Source organism: Leptosomus discolor, chromosome Z (genome assembly GCF_034619465.1).
Source record: "Leptosomus discolor isolate bLepDis1 chromosome Z, bLepDis1.hap2, whole genome shotgun sequence".
Classification (NCBI taxonomy): domain Eukaryota; kingdom Metazoa; phylum Chordata; class Aves; order Leptosomiformes; family Leptosomidae; genus Leptosomus; species Leptosomus discolor.
The window spans coordinates 35414124-35440656 of record NC_141419.1 but is presented as its reverse complement, the minus strand read 5'-3'; the positions used below and the strand labels follow the sequence as shown (position 1 = coordinate 35440656).

The following is a 26533-nucleotide window of genomic DNA, read 5'->3' as shown; positions in this document are numbered from 1 at the left end:
TGCTTCCAGTCTTTTAGCCATGATGATGATGCAGTGATTAAAATGGAGAATAAGTAAATCCTGCGTATATAACCCTGTGATTTAAGGACTGATGCTGAGGAAAAATGATATAATTTTCTTCCATGCTCAAGTGGCCCAATTAACAGCTTGAGTTCTAAGTAAGGTCACAGTGCCCTCTGCTGAAATATAAAGCCCTACATGAAAAAATAAATGTTAGAAAAACACCCAAAGTTGCATAAGAATAACATAATTCCTACTCAAAATAAAAATGACAAGAATAGGTTTGAAATGCTATTTGGGACCTTAGGCTTTCCCTTCATAGTAATGTAGTAAGGAAACATTTTGATTCCAACTTTGTTGCTCTGTTATGGAAGCTGTGCAGCATGGCTCATGACAAAAACCTCAGAAAGCATTGCTGACATTACTGATGCAGACATAAACGCTAGTGGAATTGTCTTTCCCTTACATAGACAGAAAAAAGGAACAGTTAACCGGTGGCAGTCTTTCAAAATAGGCAGTAGAAAGTCTGAAAACTTGATTTTTATCAGTATTCTCTAGATTATATCTATACTGAGTTAAGGTTTAACCTCGTCCGAGTTAAGGTTTAACCATTGGAAGAGGAAGGGTTAATAATAAGTGTCATTTTGCTGACCGCCTTCTTTCTCAAAGGGTGTAGGAAACCACAATGACTAGGACCAGGAGAGAGAAGAACATCTAATGGATGTTTAAGGTTGAACTGATGTCGACTAATGAGCTGTAGACATTTGACATCTGGAGAAAAACTGATTTGGGACTCTGGAACAGGCAAGGAAGAAAGGATTCACCTAACAGAGGTGGAAACGGCTCCTTCTGATATGCCATGCCAGGACACACATGGGGCCTGAGCCCCTGTACAGTATTTAAAGAAGATACATAGGCACTGGGTTTGAAATAAACAACTCCACAGGGTCTGCTACAGCATTTTTTGAGCAGGCTGCTACTGCAATTATCAGCTGGCACCAAATATTCCAATGCAATTGCCATCCTCTGTCTCCATCTGTACCTTCCAGTCTGGTGCTGAAGGACTGAAGCTATCTCTACTGCCATGCAGATCTGCTCTTTCGAGTCCACAGACTAATACTAATTTTGTTACTTTGACAGAAGCATAGATTTAAAAGAAAAAAATCTAGCTAGCAAAGAAAACAAGGCTCCTACCTCCTAACTGAGTTCAACTCCAACAATGCATTGTTGCCATATTTTATTCAAGAAACAACAGTTTCTGAGGTTCTATTGCTGTGTTTTTAATTACATTGTAAAATGGCAAGACAGCTATGGCAGAGCTATTTGAGAACATCTTTGCTGGTTGATTAAACCACGATCCTCAGTCATGCTGAGAAACAGCCTCAGATTTTACTTAACAGACTACTCACAGGTGTTTGTTTGAAGATGGACATCTGTTGGAGATTTTCTGTGGGGAACATCTGGAATTTAATGTTTAAGATGGAGTGGAAGCTAAGAGGCAAGAAAAATCTCTTCTTCAGTAATTTGTGTTGTCTCTTAATTCTTCCTTCATTTCCCCAGTGCTCCCACCCAAGATACTCTTTCATCTGTGTTCACAACACACACTTTACATTTCTTAATATGAAGCTCAGCAGATAGCTCCAACTAAGTTGACCCAGAGGTTATTCTAATTCCCTCCATTGAGATTTCAATTTAGAGGCTCACATAACCCATTAATTAAAGTGACCCCCTTTTCATTATAGCAGCTTCACCTTAATCAGTTAATGTGATGGCAAGCCTTTCTTTGTTGCTTTGCCTGGCAGGGAGATCTTGTTAAGAGGCTACAGTATCTGCTGGAGCAGTGCCAAGTAGTAAAGCAGTATGTGATCCCTGCCATTTGGCACTGCTTCTTCTGGGCCCATGCACACTGGAGCTGCAAACAATCCCAGCAAGTGACTGCTCCTCCCAGACAGGCTCCTGTTAGCTCCCTGTTACAGGCTGAGCTGAGACACACCAAAACCACGTTTTGCAAATAAGCACAAGCCTCCCAAGGTCTGACATACCCTGTAGTAGTTAATGCTCCTGAAAGGCTCAAGGAAAGTTGTGCTTCAAGAAGCCTCACTCCAAAATGTTTCACTTCAAAAATATTTGGCTACAGATTTTCTTATATTTCTGGACTGCTTAGCCACATCCTTTCTCTCACTGGCTGCTGGCTCCAGCCAGGCAGGTGTGACCCCTGTTTCTCTTGTGGGAGCTTGTGGATGTTTCCTCTGCACGTGAGACCTCAATACGCATGGGAGGGCTTTTTCTGCATCTGTTGGCAGTGCTTGTGAAATCAGTAGGGGTAAGTTTTGGTTTTGCACATCGTATTGCTTCTTGCTTCATGAGCATTAGCTAACTGGAGGTACAAAAACGTAACTTCCTTCAGTCAATGCACTCCATAGCTTCATGCTAATCTTTTCCTGAACAATTTCTTTCATAAGAGAACTTCCCTTTTTCTGGTACTATCTCAGGGAAATCTATTTTGATAGCAAGTCTATTCAGCTGCCTGCATTTGTTTTTCCATAGCTGTTACCTTTTGATCTAAGTATCTGTTAGGATGAGAGCACGCATTACTGTCTATCTGAATCAGAGGTGACAACTGTATTGAAAGCTGGAGTAATTGCTTCTCAGCAGTTCTGCAATAAATTATGCTGTGGCATGACAGAGGAAGGAAATCAGTAGCTGCTGTACTTGTTTTGTTTGCTCTGCCACTGCCTTGGCCTAATACACTCTGTTCCCTGGCCCCTTGTACGGAAAAGCTGCTTCCTGCACGGGAACCCATTCCTGTTTGTGACATACTTTATCTGGAACAGAAAAAGCATACCAGCACTTACACACATTTCTTTCCTAAACTCATTCTCTTCCATGATGAGTCAGGTCTCTTTCTGGGTATTCTGTGATCCCTCCACATTTTCTCTGGGACAGTCTCTACATAAAACAACAAAAGAAGCTTTCTGGATGAGCTCTGGCTACTTGGCTGGAAATTAAACTATTTATACATAATTGTTCATTAATTGTGTAAGAAGTAGCTTTACAGGTACAATGCAAGAACTTGGTTTGCAAGAAGTGTAAGTTAAAGAAACAGTTAACAGACTACAAAGAGAAAAGCAGAATTAAACACTCTCTTTAGGTATAAATTGCCAAATTACTTCTGCAACAATTCTGATGAACAAAAAAACACACTTCCATTGAAACAGTTGTTCCTATGACCTTAAGCTCATGTAGCTGATTATTCACAGGTTAAAGCATTTATGGGATGACAACTTTAAAAAATTACAAAGATTTCAAGGGCAATGACTGCCTTTAGAGATCAAGGATTTACCTGCACCTATATCGTTGTGTCTCTGCCTAATGAGAAATGTCATCTCACTCTGTACTGTCACATAGCAGGTATATTCTAGCAAATAGCAGTTCAACTTTATTACTTTTGCACAACATTTCTGAGAATTCTTAATGTTTACAATCAAGCCACAGATTGTTTTGAGTCTTTTACATGCTTGATCAGAATTTGGTTATCTATAGATGTAGGTTCACATATTGGTTTTAGTGTATGTATATGAAAGGCAACACATGATTTAGACTCAAACTTATAACACACTGTGCTCCTAACAGAGCATTTGCTTCCCTATTAAAGCTCTGTGTTGAAGCTTCGTGTCCTGGGGCCCTCCAGCAACAGCCTTCCTTAACAACTTGGGTACAGATTCCTGGCAATTTGTAATGTCATTTACCTTTCCATAGATCCTGAACATCAGGCTTTCACAGGCAAAGAGGGGAATTGTTTGCACACAAAAATATTTTTGTAATTTTAGGATCTACTTTTGGGAAATACATTAATACAGTTATTTACACACTCAAATATTAAACACATGAAAATCTAGAAACTGCAGTTCACTTAAGACCTTGGTTTACTACTTGTATTATCAGCAACTGTTAGGCACACGCTTATTAGTGTGAACTTAATTTATTAGCTTTATTTTAGAAACTGGCCTTTATGTCACTATTAACAATGATGTCAGAGTTGGTGTAGGACTGCCTGGGGTGGGAGGGGGGTCGGGAAGAGTACACAATGACTTAAGCGTGAAAGTAATGAAACTGAAGTATAATACGAAAAAACCCAGCCAATTATTCCTATAAAGAGTGGCTATCAACATGTCTAAGCTTCATAGTGGTACTCTCTCTAACTCCATACTCTGCAGCATAAAGTGTTTATCTGGTTCATTGAACACAAAGCTATGGAAGAACTCAAACCCACCTTGACTCTCAAATTACAAAGGCCCTGTTTAATGCTCAGCAAGCAACACTGACACAAAAATAGGGAGTGGACATCAACATTTTTACACAAGTTCTGTGCTGTTAATTCCTTCCATTTGATACAGGCAGTGTCCCCACACCTGATGCTTATTTGCAAAAGATATTTCTGTGCATGTACCTGATCTTGAACATGTTGCTACAATGTGAGTCACGGGGACAAAAGAATTTAATAGAAGAAGTATATTTTGAGTAAAGGCTCCATTAAAAGAGACAGATTACATTTTGAAACTCAAGTTAGGCTGGGTAGACTTACAGGGTGGGAAAACAGCAAAGGTCCAACCCATACCCCAAGATGCTTTGGAAACAAAGCCAATGGAGAAGGATGGACAATTACTCAGAAAAACCCACCGGCAGCAAAACATGGGCAACAACAGAAACGAAAAATTCTACAGAAATAAGACATTTAAGCAGAGCAGCATCCCAATATGGACTGAAAGGGAAGTAGTGAGGAGAACCCTGTCCCTACAAAGAGAAAGGCAAAATGTGTGTACGGCTTATAGGGAAAAGAGATTGCAAACAAATTTTTCTTAAACTTTCATTTGTTTTCTTCCATGTCCAACTATTAAAGCCTCACATGAGCTCTCGTTTTACATTTGTCTGCTAGCTAGCAGAAGGAACCCAATGGCAATTGTGCATGCTGCTGTGACTCATGGGAGTATACATACTCTTATCTTCTAATACTTTGCATTTCACTGTTGTGAAGGACAGAAAAATCTGGTAGCAATATAGGAACATTAAGAAGAAAAATTTAACTCAGAACATGCTGCCACATGGAGATTTACATTAGTTAATTTTAGTTAAAAAACTGCTAAAAGCAGAAATGTGCAATATATACTACTGAGCTATGTTCATTATAGAATTATTTCTCAGAAACAGAAATAAAATAAGACCCAGACAACTGTGGTGTTGTCTGCTATTACTGAGAACATGCACCAGTCATTTGCACCAGAGATGGAAGAAAACTGTTAGATCATAGCTCACACCCTGCAGATGGAGTAAACCATTTTCTAATGAAAAATCTCACAGATTATTAAAAAGATGACACATCATCATCTAAGATCCATCCCTGAAAGCTACCAATTACACAAAACACACCCTGAACTGATCCTAGTGTATCTGTTGAAAATGTCACCAGAAATGCTGCACTGGAAAGAGATAGTTCTATTTCTAACCATTTATAGCCGTTCTAGTACAGGATTATTACCTATAAACTTGCACATACACAAAAATAATCCTGAAATATCACTTTAGTTTTACGTTCTCTTTAGAATAAATTCTATATAGAACATGCAATAGCCTGTCTTTAAGAACATTTCCTTGGAAAAAGCTGTAAATCAGGATATTCAGCTGCCACCCGATTCAAGTTGGACAAAGATGAAACAAAGAATTTGTCTCCTAGGCATGGCAATTAAGTCTGCTTTGTACTTTTAAATACAACAGAAATCGGAAAAGTGAAAAAGTTGGCCTTTAAGGACAAAGTTTACACAGGCTTATTACTTTTGAAATTTCTCTGTGATCTGACCAAGCCAACTTCTCACTAGTACACTAAATGCGACAACCACAAATCATTCAAGAAAAGCACAAGCTGAATTTTTTCAGTATGGGTTAAGGGAAGGACAGAAGAGCAGGCACAAAATGACATATCAGAAAAGGCTAGGCTGATTTCAAGAGATCCCCATATTGCTCTCTCCCAAAATTGTTCCTGTAATATCCAACACTTACTTATTTTTCAGAGTTCCATCACGTAAAAAAGGAGAAGTGGACTTCTATGACTTGCCAGTCCCATAATTCCCAGTCATGTAAGTCAACGGCCAGAGAAGCCTTTTTTTCTTTTCTAACAAGTTATATTCTTAATACACTTTAATATGCAAAATTGCAGTACTCCCAGGTCATGTAATTAAAAACCTCATAAATTCTCTCAAGCCAAAGGTGGCCTTACATCACAAGTCCACTGAGTGGACCATGACATACTGCAACACCGAGTATTATTTTAGAATTTTAACTAGCACAAGACAGGGAAAAAAAAGACACTAGAAAAGAAAATATGTTTGTGAACTCTAGGAAAGGACAGAACCTTCCTGTAAGTGCTAGAACAAGTACTACCAGAAGCGGTGGACAAGTGATTACTTGGAAAAGCTCAAACAAATGCAATTTTGAGAAGGTACTGGAAAAGAGAGACTAGGTACACTGGTAATTTTAACTGCACACAACCAGAACAGCACCTGGGCTGGCAGCCACCTCTGGAGATGGCCCAGGACACTATTTGTCTTGAAGCAGGGTCAGCTATAGCTGCTCCTCCACAGACAAAGACTACGCATCACCTCTGGCAATCAGTTCCAGTACTTGAGCACCTGCTTAGCAAAAGTTTTTCTTCTCTTTCTGTGGAATTACCTGCATTTCAATGTGTACCCCCACTGCCTCTTGTGCTGTGCCACTGGGCACCATTGAGAACAGCCTGACTCCACGTTCTTCACTCCTCCACTGGGTAGTTACAGACATGGGTAAGATGCCCCCAAGTAGATCACACTACTGCACTGACCCCCACCAAGCTGAAACAGCTCTACACTAGGTTAGCAGCTCAGATAGACTTTAAGATGACAGACTTTGGGGACAGGCCCACAACGTCAGTCACCATTCCAGTCTCCTTTCCCAGTATTCCCGACTTGTCTCTGAATGAACAGTAGGATACACTCCATAAACTTCACAGGTCTACTGGTGTTTGAAATAAAAGAGTTTATAGTATTCACACAACACACACTACAAAATTACTTGATACAAGAACAGAAGAGACCCAAGATTTTATTGCCTTGTCAGATGCAAAAAATTTATTTATGCTATTTATCAAGTGTTTAAATTTACACAAAAGAAAATACCTCAACTTCACATCCAATTGTCCATCGGTAAGCCCTACATCAGACTACCCTCAACACTTCCAACTAAAATTTTTACAAGATGGCTTTGAACAGCAAAATCTTACAAATAATGGCCAACTTCACAAGCCTGAAGGTCACTACCTCAGAATTTCTCTGCTGAGTACGACCCACGGAACAGCAGAAGTCTTAAAACCATTTTAATCCCCAAATACTATCACTACTGCAACTCAGAGCATTTAAATCACATTGCCCTGCATTAGTAACACCAAACAATACAGCTAAAGATTTACCACACACCCCCCCTAACAAAATGCCTTTTTTTTTTTTTTTTAAACATTATAAGAGCACTGTGCATCAAAACAACAGCAAAATACACAATCATCCATTTGGCTTGGTTTTACAGTAAAAATAACATCAGTCATCTATTTGTTAACATCATCGCTCATCGCTTGTGCTGTGCTCCTTTCCCCTCCCCTCTCACTTAGGAAACTAGACTAGACGAGGCAGTCTAACTGTATCACTGAGGTAGCATATTTTAATTGAACAGAATAATAGATCTGCTACTGTGCCTCCTCTCCTTTAAAGCACAAAAAAAATCCCCACAGTTTTTCAACTTCTTTGGAGAAGACAGGCATATAGTTAATTTCCAACAGCCACTCCATTTTGAATTCAACGCACAAAGCATCTCTGAATGGTAGATACACTATACCAGCTAGAATGAATGAGAACATATACAAGAAGAAGGAACTATGTCAGTTTTATTAGAACCACGGCCACATTTTAGCTCTATGGCACCTATTGTTCCCTATTATGAAATGCATCTTTCGAGCCTCTAAAATTTAATTTCAAAGACTAGGATCCTCAAAAAGGGCAGCTGTGCCTACGGTCTGCTAAATGATTTTCACATTATCTGCAGAAAGGGTCAAATAATTGCAACAAAACCAAAAGAAATCAAACAGACCTAATATAAAATCAACAGGAACTAGCAACACAAATGTATTAAAAGAAGCAAAGTTAAGGCAAAAGATAAAATGTGCCTGAATGAACTGAGAGCACTTGACATTCCCTTAAAAGTGAGAACTGGGATAGCCTTAGAAAAAAATTTTAAAAAATAAATTAAAAAAAAAATAAAATCACTGCAAGAGTAGAAGCTTGGTTACGTAACAATTTGAGAATAACAGTATCTCAGCTTTGCCCTTCTGGCTAAAATCTAAAAAAAAAAAAGCTGAAGTCAAGTTGTACCCAAGACTGCAGCCTTAACACCCAGACTGTTTACTGAAGTAACTCTTACAGACACCTGGATATTTAGGGGTGAATAGGAAACAGAGACCCCAAAAAAGGGCCGTCGTTTTCTGCTCTGGATGCCGTGCCAGTACACATAGCCTTGTTAAACTCTGTTGCACGGTACACAGTCCCCACCCAGCCCCGGGCTAGATCTTTGAATCCCGACTCTCCCTCTTTCATACACCAAAGCAAAAAATTTACTGCAGTTAAAACCACTTGAGTCAGCTGGATGCATAAGGAAAATTCGTTTTTAACACCTTGGAAAGCAGTTTGAGAATGTAACTGAGCTGACTGCTAAATAAACCCTCAGGAAAACACCTAAACAGCTGAGGGAAAATGTGTAAGTTATAATGACCAGTTCAAGCTGTTTATGGAAACTTTAATGTTAATCTTTCAAGTAATCCAAGATGCACTCCAACACCTGTTATCAAAAATTTAAGGCTTTTATGAACATACAAAAGGAGTATTAAACCGAAGGAACTTGTTTACAGGAAATACAAACAAACATCTGAAGAATCTCTGAAACCTGTTTATACAAATACTAATAAATTCTTTAATATTTTGTACAACTAGAAGGTGCTCAGATTGGCATTCAAGCAGTCAATGCTGGCAAACATCTGTCAGACAATAACATGATTTACTTGGATAACAATATAGTTTAAAATGCCATAAATTAAAAAATAAGTTAGTTCACATTTTTTTTCCCCAGCTTTTATGTACATCTTAGTCTTTAGTGAGATCGTGTAGCCTTCTTCAGAAGCTCAAGGTCTTTCCGTCGGCTTTTGATTGCTCTGGTGCAGCCATACTCTTCCAGTTGTAAAGGGATATACTTTTCTATCTGAACGAGCCTGTGCTCAGCAGGACCAGTGAACAGCTTAATCCAGGATGGCTTAAAGTTTCCTCTGAAGCCCAGGAAGGCCAGGCTTCCTGTGACAAAAACAGCTCGGTGTTACTGAACCAGCCAAGCCTGTCCAAGCACAACACAGGACTGGCTGGGAAGAGAACAGATCCTCTGAAATTCTCCCCCCAAATTATTCAGGACATTAATCCACTCTTAGCTTCACATGCACCTCACAAGGAAATACTTCCAATTTCCTTTTTCAATACTCAGTATTAAATACTCTGGAATCTTAATTTGAAAACACAGCTTATCGGGACAGTTATAAAACTTACTTTCTCAGACAGGACTTGTGCCAAGGCCTTCAACGGATGAGCTACCCCATGTGGCCTATAAAGTGATCATCCCTCAAAATACCAACAGCTGCTCATCTGCACCTTCAAATTTTGTTAGAACAGACAATTCTAGCCTGGCATGGGAGGTTGTTAAAAAATAGATTCACTGGATGAGGCACAAAATACAGGCCTTGGGAAAAAAAAGCCTGGGACTTTTTCTGTAATCCACAGGCGCAAAGAACCGCTTGTCACTTCTCTGCTTGCAGCGAGCTTCACACAACACCCTTCTGGGCAATGGCAAGGGTTTTCTGCCCCATCTGCTAAAGGGCTGCCCACCCCCACCTCAACAAGGGCTGAAATGCAGCAGCCTAAACCACTGCAAACCAGCAACCGTCCTCTGCCAGCTGCATACTTTTCACACGCCCTGTGAGAAACCCGCCATGCCAACATAAACACACAGACTAAGGCGGTGTCAAAGAAACGTGCAAAATTTCCACCAACCGTTGCTCTGAAGATAAGGCGGTTTGGCTGTCCCCAGGGACAGTAAGGCTTCCGATAAATTAGCAGGAATTGCTAAATCACCTCCTGTGCTCAGGAGAACGATAGACCTGCAGCAGAAATGGTGCAGAGACAACAGCTATTACAAACACAAAGTCTTCTAAATATTCTGCTATGTGCTTTTATACCTAGCTGGCCTCAGTCCACCTGCTTAAGGGTACTCGTGCCATGCGATTTCATGACAGCAGTACCTAGAAAAGCACCCACCCAGAAGTTTTTTTTAAACTGACTTTTAAATTTAACTTTGAAATCATTGGAAAGTGTTATTTAAACATAGTTTAACATACTGTATCAAAAATCAAGTTCAGATATTGCTCCAAAATTCGAATATTAGAATGTTGTTCTTTCTGACACTGCTTGTCATTCAAGAAAGGTAAAATGTTAATTTTCTCCCTAGACAGGGAGAGAACAATGATAGCTTGTCATATAATTCTTGTCAGTGTCCTTAAGTGACCTTATTAAACAAAAAGTTATTCTTGTTTTAAGCAAAGAAGTGCTATTACGTGTTTAGCTGGAAAAATAAATTCTTTTTGAGCTGAAAGACAGGCAACACTGGAAAACTCTAAGTGTTCAAAATTTGAGTCGCTTTGTTTTCTCAAATAAGACTCAAATTGCCCTGGTGACAGAGGATACAGAGAAGGCAGAGTTAACGAATGCCTTCTTTGCTTAAGTCTTCACTACTAAGGCTGGCCCTCACGAATCCCAGACCCTGGAGACAGGGGAAGAAGTCTGGAGGAAGGAAGACTGCACCCTTGGTCGAGGAGGATTGGGTTGGGGATCTTTCAGGCAAACTGGACACTCACAAATCCATGGGCCCTGATGGGATGCACCTGCGAGTGCGGAGGGAGCTGGCAGGTGCTATTGCTAAGCCACTCTCCATCACCTTTGAAAGTTCATGGTGAACAGGAAAGGCGCCTGAGGACTGGAGGAAAGCCAGTGTCACTCCAGTCTTCAAAAAGGGCAAGGAGTAGGATCTGGGAAACTACAGGCCAGCCAGCCTCACCTCCATCCCTGGAAAGGTGATGGAACAGCTCATCCTGGATGTCATCTCTAAGCACGTGGAGGAAAAGAATGTTATCAGGAGTAGTCAGCATGGATTCACCAAGTATAAATCATGCCTGACCAACCTGACAGCCTTCTCTGATGGCATGACTGTCTGGGTGGATGAGGGGAGAGCAGTGGGTGTTGTCTACCTTGACTTCAGTGAGGCTTTTGAGACTGCCTCCCATCACATCCTCATAGGGAAGCTTAAGAAGTGTGGGATAGATGAGGGGACAGTGAGGTGGATTGAGAACTGGCTGAAGGACAGAGCTCAGAGGGTTGTGATCAGAGGTGCTGAGCCTAGTTGTAGGCCTGTGGCTAGCGGTGCTCCCAGGGGTCAGTACTGGGTCCAGTCTTATTCAACATATTCATCAGTGACCTGGATGAAGGGACAGAGTGCACCCTCAGCAAGTTTGCTGATGACACAAAACTGGGAGGAGTGGCTGACACACCAGAGGGCTGTGCTGCCATTCAGAGACCTGGACAGGCTGGAGAGCTGGGCAGAGAGGAACCTAATGAGGTTCAATAAGGGCAAGTGTAGGGTCCTGCACCTGGGGAGGAATAACCCCATGCACCAGTACAGGCTGGGGGCTGACCTGCTGGAGAGCAGCTCTGCAGGGAAGGACCTGGGAGTTCTGGTGGGCAGCAAGTTGATCATGAGCCAGTCATGTGCCCTTGTGGCCAAGAAAGCCAATGGTGTCCTGGGGTGTATCAATAAGAGTGTGGCCAGCAGGTCGAGGGAGGTTCTCCTCCCCAGTTCAAGAGGGACAGGGAACTACTGGAGAGAGTCCAGGGCAGAGCTATGAAGGTGATGAGGGCACTGAGGCATCTCTCCAATGAGGAAAGGCTGAGAGACCTGGGGCTCTTTAGCCTGGAGAAGAAAAGACTGAGAGGGGACCTTATTAATGCTTATAAGTATCTGAAGGGTGGGTGTCAAGTGGATGGGGCCAGGCTCTTCTCAGTGGTGCCCAGCGACAGGACAAGGGACAATGGGCACAAACTGGAGCACAGGAAGTTCCACCTGAACATGAGGAAAAACTTCTTTCCTTTGAGGGTGACAGAGCACTGGCACAGGCTGCCCAGGGAGGCTGTGGAGTCTCCTTCTGTGGAGGTATTCAAAACCTGCCTGGATGCGATCCTGTGCAATGTGCTGTAGGTGAACCTGCTTGAGCAGAAGGGTTGGACGAGATGATCTCCAGGGGTCCCATCCAGCCCCTGCCATTCTGAGGTTCTGTGAAATTGCCTGTTAAAATGCTCCTATGTTTCTTCTTTCCCCTCAACTTAGGTACATGTTTTGCTCACTTTCAGTGCTCCTGTACAGGCATCATTATTTAAATCCTCATTAGAGAGCAGAGCTATAGCTTACAGGACATACTGGAAATAAACGCTCATTACACGTACCTTTGTGGAATTCCAGATTTTAAATATCCATCTACATGCTTAATGTCTGCTCCAGAAAATAATTTGTTCCCCGACACTGTGCCAATGCAGGCATCAACTACAACAATAAGTACACCGTTTTCCTTGAAGGAAAACATAGTGTCATTGACCTGAATGGGAGGCGAAAAAGAGAGAAGAATTATTCTTTCTTCTTTAAAATTAGTATGAATCCAACAGCAGTTCTACTGCACTCAGTGTTAATCTTCATCTTGTTTAGACACAGTGGTGTACTAATTTCCTTACAGACACTTGCTTCTCTGTAGCATCTCTTCATCTTCCACCTTGAGGTGAGGCTTTCAGTAGGACTTCTGAAATGGTACGGGAGCCTTCAGCCCCTGGCTTCTACTGGGAAATCATACCTTTCAGGTGACTTACCACCTGCCTCAGTCATTGCTCCTGCTTCAGGAAGCTAAAATTCAGATTTAGCTGAACACCTGGACTTCTCAGCAACAGTATAGTCAAGCTGTCTGCAGCAGCCCAGTTTCTTCCTAAAGAACACTCCTACTGCTTTGGATGTGGCACATACATTACCATAGAAGTCTGTAGCTGCCACAGTTATTCTGCTCAGCTGTCATTTGTCTGAGTAACTTGGACAGTTTTGCTATTTCAATCAAGACAATATGCTGACATTGCAGAACGTAAGCCACATACAGACTTTAAGCTCTGTGGTGTAAGGATGATTGCAAATGCTATTTCAGCATCACATGCATGCCTCCTTCAGCATCCGAACAGAAAAGTCAACATAAACTACTTCATGTAGAGTATCACATCACTAGGCATACCAGGACCGCATCAAAACAAATACAGAAATCTCTATGGATTCTTTAGTAATTACTCTTTTGAAAGAGTTCAGCAAAGCTTAATGGGTTGAATTCATTCCATTAACTCACCGATCTGTCAGCACAAAAACGATTTTAACAATATAGATTTAACTAACAGGTTGTTTTGGTTTTTTTTTTTTCCAAAAGTAGCTATCAATAAACAAATATCCATCCAGATTTCAATATGAATCTGAAGATTTTAAACTCTCCCTTACTGGTACAATTTTCTTTCCAGCAGAAAAGTATTCGAATACAAAATGAAGCTTTGGAGCCTCATTTTCTGAGGCTAAAACATCAGCTTTTTTGACTGTTATGGTTTCTAAACTATGAGCCAACACTTCTCATTCAAAAAGTGAGGCCAGCATTATGTAGAGCTGTACAACCACTGTCATACAAACTGCTAAAAAAAATAGTTATGCAAAGAAAACCATAAAGAATACTTACAGAAATAAATGCTTGCTGACCTCTGCTTATCTCTTTTTTACCAGATGAATTAATCTGCACAAGGAGGTAGTTTTTGTGAGGATCGCTGGTGAACACCATCTGAATATCAAACAAAGCACGTTAAGTACATATATCCATGTCTTCAACACTTTATCATGCCAGACAATTTACAACAGACCACCCATGCTCCAGAGCAAATGCATCCATTTGTCCAAATACCATTATTTATGGTACTAGAGTGTTAATAAATATCGTGACGTATAGTGTAACCCATTTTATTCCTTACTTTCAGTATTTTTCTCAGCTTGTACAGCTAAAACAGATAATGCAATTTCAAGTTCACGCTAACAAGCAAAGATCCAAAAAAGATGAGAGAAGGTTGGCCAACAGCATATAGATCTCTGCAGCAAAGCTACCCTACATGGAACACAGACTGTAGTACAAGACATCAGATCTACCCATGTCCCTTACCCGTAGCACTCAGTGAGAGGTGAAGCAGCATTTTTCAAAGAACAAAAACTGAAACCTTTGTGCTACAAGGGTTCTACAATGAGATTAACAACGTGATCATCACAAACTGGTAGGTGCAGTATTTTGTGCTGAAAGACTGAAATTCTTCCTTAAAGCGAGTACACAGCAACATCAGCTATACAGTTCATGAAAGTTTTTGCTTATTTTATTTTACCTGAGTTGTGCCGCATTTTGTACATGGTACAGTAGTTTTTACTGGCATCTGCTTGATGACAGTTGGTACTTGGTAGTACTTTGGATAAGCTTTTGCCATGCAGTTACTGATCCCTTTTCCTGAATCTTTGGTCACAATCTTGATCCTTTCACATCCCTGAGATGAGCAATAACTGTGACCATCCCTATTATATTTGGCTTGAAGAAACAAAAACAGTAATCTACACAAAAGAGGGAAAAAGAATCTACATCAATTGCTGGAAAGACAGGTATTTATGTTAAGGTTTAACAGCTATATTTCATGATTTTCAGAAGCAGAGACACTACAGTATTGACTTCTGCACCACTGTACAAACTTTGTCAAAATATTTACAGTTTACTAGAGTTAGGCAGTCTCTGCTGACATATCTGAAATTCCCAACAATTAAAGGAGACATCATTATGAAGGCATACGCTTTGAAAAGTACAGCCACTCCTTGAATCAGTGGCTTGCAGGAAACAAAAAGCAAACTGCAGAGCATAAATATTTTCTTTGATCGTAGATCTTTGCAGTTACCCGGCAGTAACTGTTTGGATATTCAGATTCACCCACCAGCACTGGACAATGTAATTGTACTGTTGCAAATGCCTGGGAATGCAGTTTAGGGGGTAGTGGTCATTAATGTTCATGGTACACAGAGACTGGTAATTATTTGACTTATCACTGTAGCTCTTAGACAAAAGAAATGTCAATTTCTTTTCAAGAGCTACAATGATCTGTGTATTTACTAGACAGGGAAAGGAGCAGATAAGGGAACAAAATAAGTAAGAGAACAAATTATAAATTAAAGATCAGCATTTACAAAACACACAAGTTGTATGTAGGACTTATTAAAAGTTGACCACATCTTAAACCTCTGAGAAGGATCTCAGTGGCCTCTGTCAGCAGTACTTTTGAAAGGGAGACAAGGACTTTTAAGTACTTTCGAGAAGGCTGAAAACAGATTAGGATTTTCAGAAATATATTCTTAAAATGTTCTTGGAACAGTAAACTTCTTGGAAATTTCTAGAATTGTCAGTCTATCAAGAAGGCACAAATTTTCTTTGAAGACTCAGAAGTTTCTTCCTGAAAGACACTGCTCTGCAGCACGCCAGACACCACATTTTCCCCAGGCATGGGGTAGGAAATAACTGTGGCAGTTCTGCTGCTGTTGGAAAAGTACTCCAATGACAATCACTGTACTTTGGAGATTCAAAGTCACACAAAGTATTCTTTCAAATAAGCTTTGGGCTTCTTTGCAATAGCTTTCGTCTTATGCAGATATCTCAATCAGTTGCTTTTAACAATATCAAACTGGACATTTTAAGGTTAAACAACATCTTCCAGTAAGGCCAAGTTATAAGGAGTTACCCAGTACTGTTGTCAAAGTAAAACCTCTTGTCTGATCGATTCTTTTCGAGCTCCATCATTGAAGATATAGGCATGTAGCGCTCTACCTTGCTTGACAGAGCAGATGAGCGCCTTTGAAAGGTTTCCAATACTATTACAAAATCTGTATTCGGTTGATAACAAAGACCAACACGAATCCAATCATTCCTGAAAACAAAATAAAATGTATGATTCACTATAGGAACAGTTTAGATGACAATATGCAGCCGACATATCACTTGAAAAAGAAACAGGAACGAAAAAGCTCCCAAACCCTCAACCGGAAGATCTTTCTTCCCCTGTCTACACTAAGTGTTTCATTGAATGTTACAGTAACTTTTATACTCCCAGGACATAGCTGATTTTATACTTTAGACATTTAGTAAGTTTATCTCAGAACAAAATCAAGTATGCTAAACTATTCAACTCCAATTCTGCTCAACTGCACTATTTGCACATTTTCTTCCCTGAAGGATTTTCCTTAAAACACTGTACTGGACAAAAGTTTAAATTCAGGTGCAGGTCTATTGCTTAATGTCGTCTTTTCGTATTTTAGTGTCTGTAATTACAAAAAAAACCCCACCCAAGATCCAGTCTTTCTGATGGTCGCAAACTTTCACGCATGTTAATTCTCCATGACTTTACTTCAGTACTGCCTGATGGATCAATGACATGAAAAAAAGTAAACATACTTGTTGAAGTTAATGAGATAAAGATAAGTGACATTTGGAGCTTTTCCATTCCAATGTATTGTGTAGCCCTTTTGAAGCATCACTACTGGCTGGTATTGTTGAAAGACAGCTCTCTGATTAATACCTCGAAGAACCATGGGATTAGCTGGGTACTCATCGCGTACAATAGTCATGGAAAGATTCTGTTCATTCCAGGTTTGGACATAAACCTACGTGACATTACGGAAAAGGAAATGAGAGTGAAAAATAATCAGCACATTTATTAGCCAAAACGCTGCAATTTGATGATGCAAGTTATGCACTACACAAATACCTCCTAAAGAGCCCTATTTGAAAAACTATTGTAGATTTTGCCCATTTTACAGACAAAAAAAGGGGAGGGAGGGAAATGAAAAAAAAAATATACAGAGAGAGGATCAGCTCTGGTACTTGGCCAAACTCGTATAGAATAGGAAGCTGGATGGGAATCGCACCTATGTGAGATTTGTATTCAGAAGGAGGTACTTAACATCTCCACTAAAAAAAAAAAGAGGGGGAAAAAAAGCCCCTTAAAACGCACTCTGTGAAAAAAAAGAGAGAACACTCCAGTGGAAGAAAATACCTCCAATACAAAAATGTTTTAGCAGATACAGCTGCAACATAGAACTCATGGCATGCATGCATACAAATTCGATTTTACATTGCAGCATCTAATACTGTACTCGCAGTTTGTGGGCTGAAGGGAACACGATACACACAACTGGCTGAAGAGTGTAATATGCATAAAAGTATTTTTAAAATGTCAAACAATTTTTAAATCCAAAGACAGACGATTTTTAGTTCTTACATTCACCCTCCGTCCCCACAAGTTGTCCATACCGAGATTTGTCCCAACAGAAAGCTACAAGAGTACTAGCCTGTGCATAGGTCCCGCTGCAAACCACTCCACTCCATTCTGTAATATTCATGCATTTGGGGTGTTGAATCAAGTAGTTATCTATTCTGCCCACATAGGTATCCTTGTAGTCAGTCACTGAACCATCTAGATCATGGAATATTGAGTTCTTGTCACCATCCAGATCGCCTTCTTCAAACCACGGACCAGGTTTTCCAAAGAAGGTTTTCAAAGACACCTAGCAAGAACAATTACAATATTTATTTATTTTCCCGAGGCGAAGCACAAAGTAACACTTGCACACCTACAGAAATACAAGAATTTGACAAAGTTGACCAAAAACCTTACGGCAAGGACAGGCAATCTTGCAAAACAGACATTTCGATTTTTAGTAGTGGGCTCAGGCCAGCTCTTGCTTGTGAAGTGTTAATATTTGCAACTGAAAATTCATTACTAAGGATATATCAAGCCTTACAAAAATCTCCTTTCAGCTTTATCATTAGCCATGAAAGAGATCACTATTGCAATATATCCCAGATCTCCCTTGGTATTATTTTTTGCTTGGGAGACAAAGGATAACCTTGGGTGACTTCCAACCAAGACAGAAACTCTGGAGTAGGGCTGTATGGAAAAGATGACCTAGGGCCCTTGGATGTTTATTTTACATACAGCAAGAACACTGAAAGCCATTTGCAAGAATAAAAGAAAACTTGCAATAAACTTACATTCGGACCAAACTTCACAAGAGAAATGTTGTTTTTTGGTGTCATCTGCCATGGATTTTTCATCAAGAATCCAACTGCACTGGTAAATCTGTCTGGCGTTGGCACAAAGTTGTTGAATGTGCACTTGGTAAGGTGAACAGGTCCATCATAAATTTGAAATCCTCTGATTGGAAATGTCCTGTTAATGCAAGCAAATATTTATAGCGTCCTGTAACAAAACTTATGATAAGCCTGAATCTGTGTCATAAATATATTTCCTCACAGAGGAATCAAGGAAACAACATTAAGAGAATGACTTGCAGGTTACATATTAGTAGAGGAAATCTTGTTTCTGCTCCCACCTAATGAGTCAAAAAATCCCCCACTCTTTCGAATTTTCCTGTTAGAAGAGCTATCACTGTCCATTTGCAAATGCGCGCCTTTCCCAATACAGGAAATACAGCAGGAGAATACCACCACCTGCTCTCTGATTGATCATGGTGACTGGGAAAAGTGCCCGTAGACTGGAGGAAAGCAAATGCCACTTCTAACTTCAAGAAGGAACACCCAGGGAACTGCAGGCTGGTAAGCCTCAGCTTGATCCCCAGAAAGTTGATGGAGCAGCTTATCCTGGAAACCGTTTCAAGGAGATGAAGGACAAGAAAGATACCAGGAGTAATCAGCATGGTTTCACCAAGGAGCAATCCCACTTTACCAACCTGATAAACTTCTGTGATGAAATGACTGGCCTGGTAGCTGAGGGCACAGCAGCGGACACGGTCTGCCTAAACTTCAGTAAGGCTTTTGATACTGTGTCCCATGAGATCCTCATCAAGTACGGGCTGGATGAGAGAACAGTGAGGTGGACTGAACAGTAGCTGAATGGTTGGGCCCAGAAGGTGGTGGCATGAAGTCTGCTGGGAGGCCTGTAACTAGTGGTGAATCCCAGGGGTCAATATTGGGCCAAATCTTGTTCAATATCTTCATTAGTGATCTGGATGATGGCACTGAGTATAGTCTCAGCAAGTCTGCACATGGCACGAAACTGCGAGGAGCAGCTGATACACCAGAGGGTCGTGCTGCCATCCAGACAGACCTCAACAGGCTGGAAAAATGGGCAGATGGGAACCTCAAGTTCAACACGGGGAAATGCAAAGTCCTGCACCTAGGGAGGAACAGCCCTATGCACCAGGGAATAGAACCTATAGGTCCTGGTGGAAACCAAGTTAACCACAAGCCAACACGTGCCGTTGCTGCAAAGAGGCAAATGGTATCCTAGGCTGCACTGGGAGAGGTGTTGCCAACACACTAAGGGAGGTGATCTGTCTATTCAGCACCGCTAAAGCCACACCTAGAGTGTACAAGACAGACATGAAGCTACTGAAGAGTCCTAAGAAGTGCCACAAAGATGATCAAATGACTGGAGCATCTCCCATAGGAGGAAACATTGGGAGATCTCAAGCAGCTCATCCTGGAGCAGAGAAGGCTCAGACAGGAGCCTCATTAATGTCTAAGAATATCTCAAGGGAGGGCGCAAAGACGACAGAGCCAGGTGCTTTCCAGTGGTGTCCAGTGACAGGATGAGAGGCAATGGGCACAAGCTGAAAACAGAGGTTTCCTCCTGAACATCGGTAGAAACTTTTTCACTGTGAGGGTGACTGAGCACTGGCACAGGCTATCCAGGGAAGCTGTGGAGTCTCTATCCTTGAAGCTATTCTAAACCTGAACATGATCCTGGACAACCAGCTCTAGGTGGCCCTTCTTGAGCAGGGCAGTTGGGCAAGACGACCTCCAGAGGTCCCTTCTAACCTCAGCTGTTCTGTGATTCTGCTCAACTAGATTGAGTACCTCACATATCACCACCACATTTACTTCTTCCCTCTAAATAGCTAAGCAGCAAAAATAATGGACGGCCAAACCTTCCTCACCCTTCTTTCCTATTCTGTGGCAAGGGTAGGACTTGGTACCATGTTCAACAAGCACACTAGCAAGCCAGAGAGTAAAGAAAAGGATTGCAGTCACAGATTGGGATTTGTCACAGACAGACTGTAGTCTCTAGTCTTAAAACTGACCCTTGAAATCCTTTTACCCGAAAGATTTTTCTTGCTCTCTTCCAGGCCCAAATGTTGTTTAAGACTAAGGTTTTGTTAAAGCAGGATAACTTAAATCAGTATGGAAAAGCAACCTGTGGTAGCATCAGATGGGAACTGAACAAAAAGGTGAAAAGGTGAGTGGGATACAGCTGCATACAAAGTGTTAAAAAGAAAAAGAGCGTCACCTTCAATAGACTCCTAATCTCTAACAGCTCAATCAAGGAGAGTGTTTACATCTGATACAGGCAATGTTTCTTGTATCACCTCTACTTCCTTCACTCATAACATACTCACCGATTTCTAGGCAGAGTGCGTGCCCTGTTGTCTATTCCTCCAGTTCCCGCATACTTATTTTGGCCGCCTGGAAACCCGTAATTCTTGCTCTCACCTATGAACAGCGACTCTGATACCTCCTGGCTGGCACCTTCATCATTTGGGAAGCTCCCATCACTATCAAAGCAATGTCAGAGATAAGCTTTTAGCCAAGACTCTGCAGCAGATGAACGCACCAAGTCACAGTCCTACTTTTACTTCTGTAACAGTCCTTCTAAAGCAGAGCAGTCTGGACTTCATTTACAATACACAGAACAATACATTTAATCATTAACTGTATTGTACGCTGTTTGAAACGCCAGTAGAGAGCTAAGCATTAAATTTTCTCTCTCCCTTTGTAATGCAGCACTTTCTTTTACAGCCCACTTTTGCAACCCTAGAACCAGTTTTGTCATAACCTAAATAACAGCAGCTTTGGCTTACTACCTAAATTACTTCATTCTTTTATTGGAAAGAGACTCTGCCCCCTCTAAATGCTTATCCCCTTTCTTTTCCATTACTTGCTTTCAGCTTTCCAGGAGGAAAATTAAAACTGCCTAAGGAATCACACAATACCAAAAATACCTGGATAAACATAACCCTTCTGGTGAAGGGGCAGCAAATTGTGGTGTAAGTCAAGCACAGGTTGAATTAAACTGCAAGCTTTGGCAGCTGTGTCAGTTTACGGCCTTTATAATATCATCTGCAGCACTGGAAATAGGACTGGGCCCAAAAATGAAACTACAGACTTATGAAAGTATACCTATTGGTTTCAATACACAGACACATATTTTCTAAGCTTCTAGGCAAGAAAAAAAACCAGAAGTGATTAATATAAAGTACTCACCTAGCAAATGTCAAACCTATTCCATTGTCTGCAAACCTAAAAGAAAGTTCGAAGCTTCAGTTACGTTTTCTGGATTATCCTACAATAAGCTACTGTAAGAGCACATCCTGCTACGCAATGAAGAAAGCCTGAATTTTTCTATTAATGGAATTTAGAGCGAGCACACACTTAACTCTTACAAAAAGGTTGCCTTTAAAAAAAATAATCAAGTAATTTTCTATATATTTTAAGCAGGAACATGAAAGCTTCAGGGAAACCACAGATACCTCAGCACAAATTTACTGCATCTACCAACTTCTAGACTTCTTTTTATTACAGTTTCTTTTTGCCATCTAAGGCAGGTTCCCATCTAATCACATATAAACTTGTTTCATTTGAAGCAGTGGGATGTGTGAAAGCTGTTCAAGACACTGAGAAGTTCCTTGAGTTAGGCATCAATTTTCTCTTATAACCCTGTTGTAATGTACTTTCATAAACAAAGCTTCAGGGGAAACTTCTGAACAACATGCAGCTGTTTGCTTCTGGATACCTACCCAGAGTTTTGAATGAGGATGTCCCCTCCCCTGACCCAGGCCCCATGATCATTGTTTTTGAAAGAGATTAATCTGTCAATCAGGGCAGCAACTCGGGGCTTTTCAGGGTCTGCATCTTGATGAGGTCGAAACCTGGGTAAAAAAGATAAAAACACAAACATTGAATATGAGAATGCTGTTTGTTTTACATGTGTCATATGTTGGGCTGAGAGAGTCTGAAAGATAGACACTCCTGCCTACCTGAGGGAGAAAATCCACTCTGCTTCACATTTCAAATGACAGAAGCCAAACCAGGTGCATCTCTAGCTCTCTACTTCTAGAAAAGTGCCTTTGGGGTATAATGAAGCAGGAATATAAAACTTCTCTTTTTCAGTAACTCTCACAGGCTTTTGCTCACTCTCCCTGAGTTTCTTTAGCTGCAGCTCACCTTCTTTTATTCCCTTGCTTTTTGTTTTTGCCCTCTCCGAAGTACTCCCTCCCCACTTGTATTGCAGCATTAATTTGAAAGTTTGATAGAGGGAATTAAAGCTCCCTGGAACAATACACAGGGCTGACATGCACTATACTAAAAAAGGCTGGGAATTTGTCTAATGGCTCCTTCAAATCTTTTAAACTCTCCTGATGTTGAAGAGTGCTCCTTCTTTGCCCACATGCGAGATATTTTTCTATTCCAACCCAGACACTCCAAGCTGCTACCAAGATGGTCTTGTACATTAGGTTATGTCTGGAACCTATTTTAGACAACAGGAAGAAACAGTCTGATTAAAGACTGGTGGAAGCTTTCATTTGATTATCCCCAAGATCCCAGAGAACAGTAACACATTAAAAAAATATTACAAAAACGCATTTTGAGCGAGTAAAGACATATATGCCCCTTACCCTGATCACCTTGTACTCTAATTTGGATCTGACCTGCCCCTTGCAGGAGGGGGAGAACCGGTGAATGTTTGGTTTTTCAGGCTCCTCAATTAACATTTAAACCTCTCCAGTTTGGTTCCATGTACAAAGATTAGCGGCCTCACATAGTTACAGAGTGCCTCATCACTTCTTTCGCTGCTGTGAAACATGAACCCCATCTCATGCACTGTTTCTTGCATCCTCTGTTGATGCCCTGTCAACACACTACAGGTTCTTACAGGGCATTTTGCCCTTCATGTTCCTCTTGACTACCTGTTATGACTGAGGTAACCCACAAGGGTTATAAAGGTTTTCTGTCAAAACTTCAAACTAGCAAGTTCACTTCCATATCACGAAGTATCCAGTATCACCAAAATTGGGACCTTTCCTCTCTGCAACTATCACTTAACTATCCTCATCCTAAACATACGTTAATCAGAAATAAAGATAGTCTTATGAACTGTATTTTCAGTCTTAATGCTTAGTTGTCGCAATAAAATGCTGAGATGTAGTTATCCAATATTATCATTTGGCCACTATCCGAGGCCATTTTATTTGAAGTTCAGGACAAGACTAACCAGGCACAGTATAACCTAGAATCTTCCTAGACTCTTTATTATTTTCTCTTGCTTTGTAAACTAAAGAATACGCAGTTCATCGTACTACCTCCACAAATAACCTTTAGTAGAACTGTAACACTAAGCCATGATCTCCAAGTCTAGAATGTACACCAGGAAGTATTCAGCAATAAGAAAGGCAAGTGGATGTACTACTTGGCTCTATTAAGCCTTTTTCTAACAATTATTAAAACTAAGTCATAAATCAAAAGAGCAGATTTTAAAGTAAGACTTTACTTTTAGCAGTAATTCCAGAAAATACTTCGAGCATGACAGTAGAGAATGCTTGAAATAATGCCTCCTACAAGGCTGAAAACTACCCTAAACAAGGGCTCAGAAGAAACAGCCAATTCCTTTAAGGTACACCATGCTCCGTTTTCCCAAAACAGATGAGCAAATGACGGAAAAGAATATATATAAACTTACTGTTTGGTTATTTATAAATAATTATGTGTTTTAAAAATGTTTTTCCTCATGTGAATGTAAGAGCAATCTCAGAACTTTGCCATTTTTCACTCACTCCAAAGACAATATCCTTTACCTTGCATTGTTGTCCAAACAAAGATATTCTCTGGGATCATCAGCACTAGCATTAGTTGTTTTAACACCCTTATCAATAAACAAACCAGCCTGAAACAAGCAACGAAAGAAAATTCATATTATCCAAAACCAAAGATAGAATAAACTTCTAAATTTAAAGTTTACATTACATTCAATATATTTATTAGAAACTCTTTAAAACTTTCAGTTTGGCCTTAACTGACATATTGTCTAAGGGAAAAACAGTATCTCTCTATGTTAATTTGAGCAGAGGAAAAGAACTGCCTGGGATTAAAAAAAAAGTAACAGAAAATCCACAAAGTTCATTTCAGATTTCTTTCACAACAGGTAATTATTTGAGGTTTTACACTCATTTTCAGATGCTGTTCTGAAAAATCTGGAAGCCAATCTTGTGGTGCATTCACCATGTTCTCAGAAATAGAAAAAAACAGAAACGAAAACCACCACAATTCTTTGCATTTCACTTTTGAACTGAACTTCCTTCACCACTGAAACTGATTTTTGCCCAAGCAAATCACCAACTTGAAACTGAATAATCCAGTATGAATGAATTTACTTGAGAACACAGAAGCAAAAGGAAGCATTTGTGTTATTTAACCTGAATTACCAGCACAAATACCTGCATGTACTCTCCCTTCTGATTCAAATTATGATTACAATTGAATGTTCCTACAGGAGTAGATCCTCAGACCTACTAGTGGAGTTTGGTCTTTTAACATGGAATTTTAGCACACAAAGTCCTACCCTTGTTTAAAGATAATACAAGCCATACAGCTGAAGCACCATTTTTCTTTATAAAGCATTTCTGTGTTCACTATGTTTTAATTCCAATCTGAACAAATGCCCTACAGTTCCAAACACACAGTTAACACAACTTCTATAAACTAGTATATCATTTCTCGGTATCCCAGACACCAAACTGTCAAGTAAAATCAGCCTCACTTGGTAAAAAAAAAGTGCCATAGTGATCCTGAATCCTTTACTAGGTAAACTTCAAACACAAAAAAATACTTTAAGTTAGGTGGCTTTGCAAATGTCATTATATCTATCTATATCTATATATATCTCTACACACACAAACAAAGCAGCTAGATTCCAAATTAAGTCATTAATTTAAGGACTTTTAACTTCACTTACCTGGCTGTGGAAAAGACACTAAAGTCACATTAATAAAACCGTACTGAATGCCTGTATCTAGGCTGAGAATCCTCTAACAAAAAACTGCTGCCAATGGCTGGGCTCCTGAAGGCAACCTGGAACCCTAATCTCTAGTTAAGAGACTGTGCCACCACCTGCAAACACTTGAATTACTGTACATTAAAGACTCAGGAATAAAAAGTCACAGCTATTTCAGGAAACTATTAGATGAATCAGAACTGTAATAAACTTGATGCTTCAAGGTTCAGCGTAGAAAACAATGCAATTGGTAAGAGTAGTATCTGAAATGCTACTTCTAAGAAAATTTGATTTAGTTTGATTTTAGTTGTTTGTGCCTTACAAGGATATTAAACACAGTGAATACTTGAAATGTGACGTGAAACTACACACATGCTGATTAAATACCCTTGTACAATACCTAGATAGAATCATGCAGTTCAAACACAGCATAAATCCATCACTTAATCAGCTTAAAATGTAAACAGACAAGTCCTAATATAGAGTAGTTACGAAGAACCTATTTTTTTTTTTAAATGAGATAATATTTTACCTTAAAATTAGAATGAACCCTGTTATTATAGAAGATTCCTAGGGGTGTAAGCTCTGACTTAGTTTCAATGGCTAAACTATGCGAATCTCCTGTAGCAACCTTGTGGAACAAATACCATATTCCAGCATCCTGCAAGTAAGAGAGAATGACATTACTTGTAAGTGAGTCTGATACTAATATCTGTATGTATCTAATCACAAAATAAGTGTATACTAAGTTGAACTTGGATATTTTAAGTAAGGAAGCAAATAAGAACACAGCCCAAACCAACTGTGCACAATGGAATATATTTTTTCAAAATAAAGTCTCAAACAACTGTCCAGTGAGAAAGTAGAATTTTGCAAGTAAGGCTATATTCTAGTGAATAATATGCACTAAGAAGTGCTTTGCTTCTCAGTGAAGCCATGTAACACCTTACATTTAAGACCCTCTAATATTTCAAACCAGAGAAGTGTCAGAGTTAATGTAATTTTTGCATTTCAGTTACATTGCACCACACACATTAGATTTTCCTTTGTTTACTGGTAAATCATATCACTTACAGTAAAATACTCAAAACCCATCCACTCCTCCTTACTTTTACAGTCTGACTAAGGTTTGTTCATGTCTGCTCACATCAGAATTTAATGACACAGCC

The 26533-nt window shown here is 40.1% G+C and overlaps 1 protein-coding gene across 2 annotated transcripts in view; it reads right to left on the bottom strand.

Moving 5' to 3' along the window:
- Positions 1-9204: 9204 nt before the first annotated feature.
- Positions 9205-26533, bottom strand: part of CEMIP2 (cell migration inducing hyaluronidase 2) — a 37354-nt gene continuing 20025 nt past the window's right edge. For both annotated transcript variants that reach the window (XM_009959067.2, XM_009959068.2), the window contains 14 exons: positions 25897-26025; positions 24169-24257; positions 22114-22245; positions 21581-21616; positions 20716-20871; positions 18350-18527; positions 17647-17862; positions 16751-16959; positions 16041-16226; positions 14652-14871; positions 13967-14065; positions 12663-12811; positions 10164-10270; positions 9205-9416 (listed from right to left, as the gene is read on the bottom strand). In XM_009959067.2, coding sequence (XP_009957369.1) covers positions 9220-9416; positions 10164-10270; positions 12663-12811; positions 13967-14065; positions 14652-14871; positions 16041-16226; positions 16751-16959; positions 17647-17862; positions 18350-18527; positions 20716-20871; positions 21581-21616; positions 22114-22245; positions 24169-24257; positions 25897-26025 — 2103 coding nt within the window. In that variant the 3' untranslated portion in view covers positions 9205-9219. The remainder of the gene's footprint in view (positions 9417-10163; positions 10271-12662; positions 12812-13966; positions 14066-14651; positions 14872-16040; positions 16227-16750; positions 16960-17646; positions 17863-18349; positions 18528-20715; positions 20872-21580; positions 21617-22113; positions 22246-24168; positions 24258-25896; positions 26026-26533) is intronic.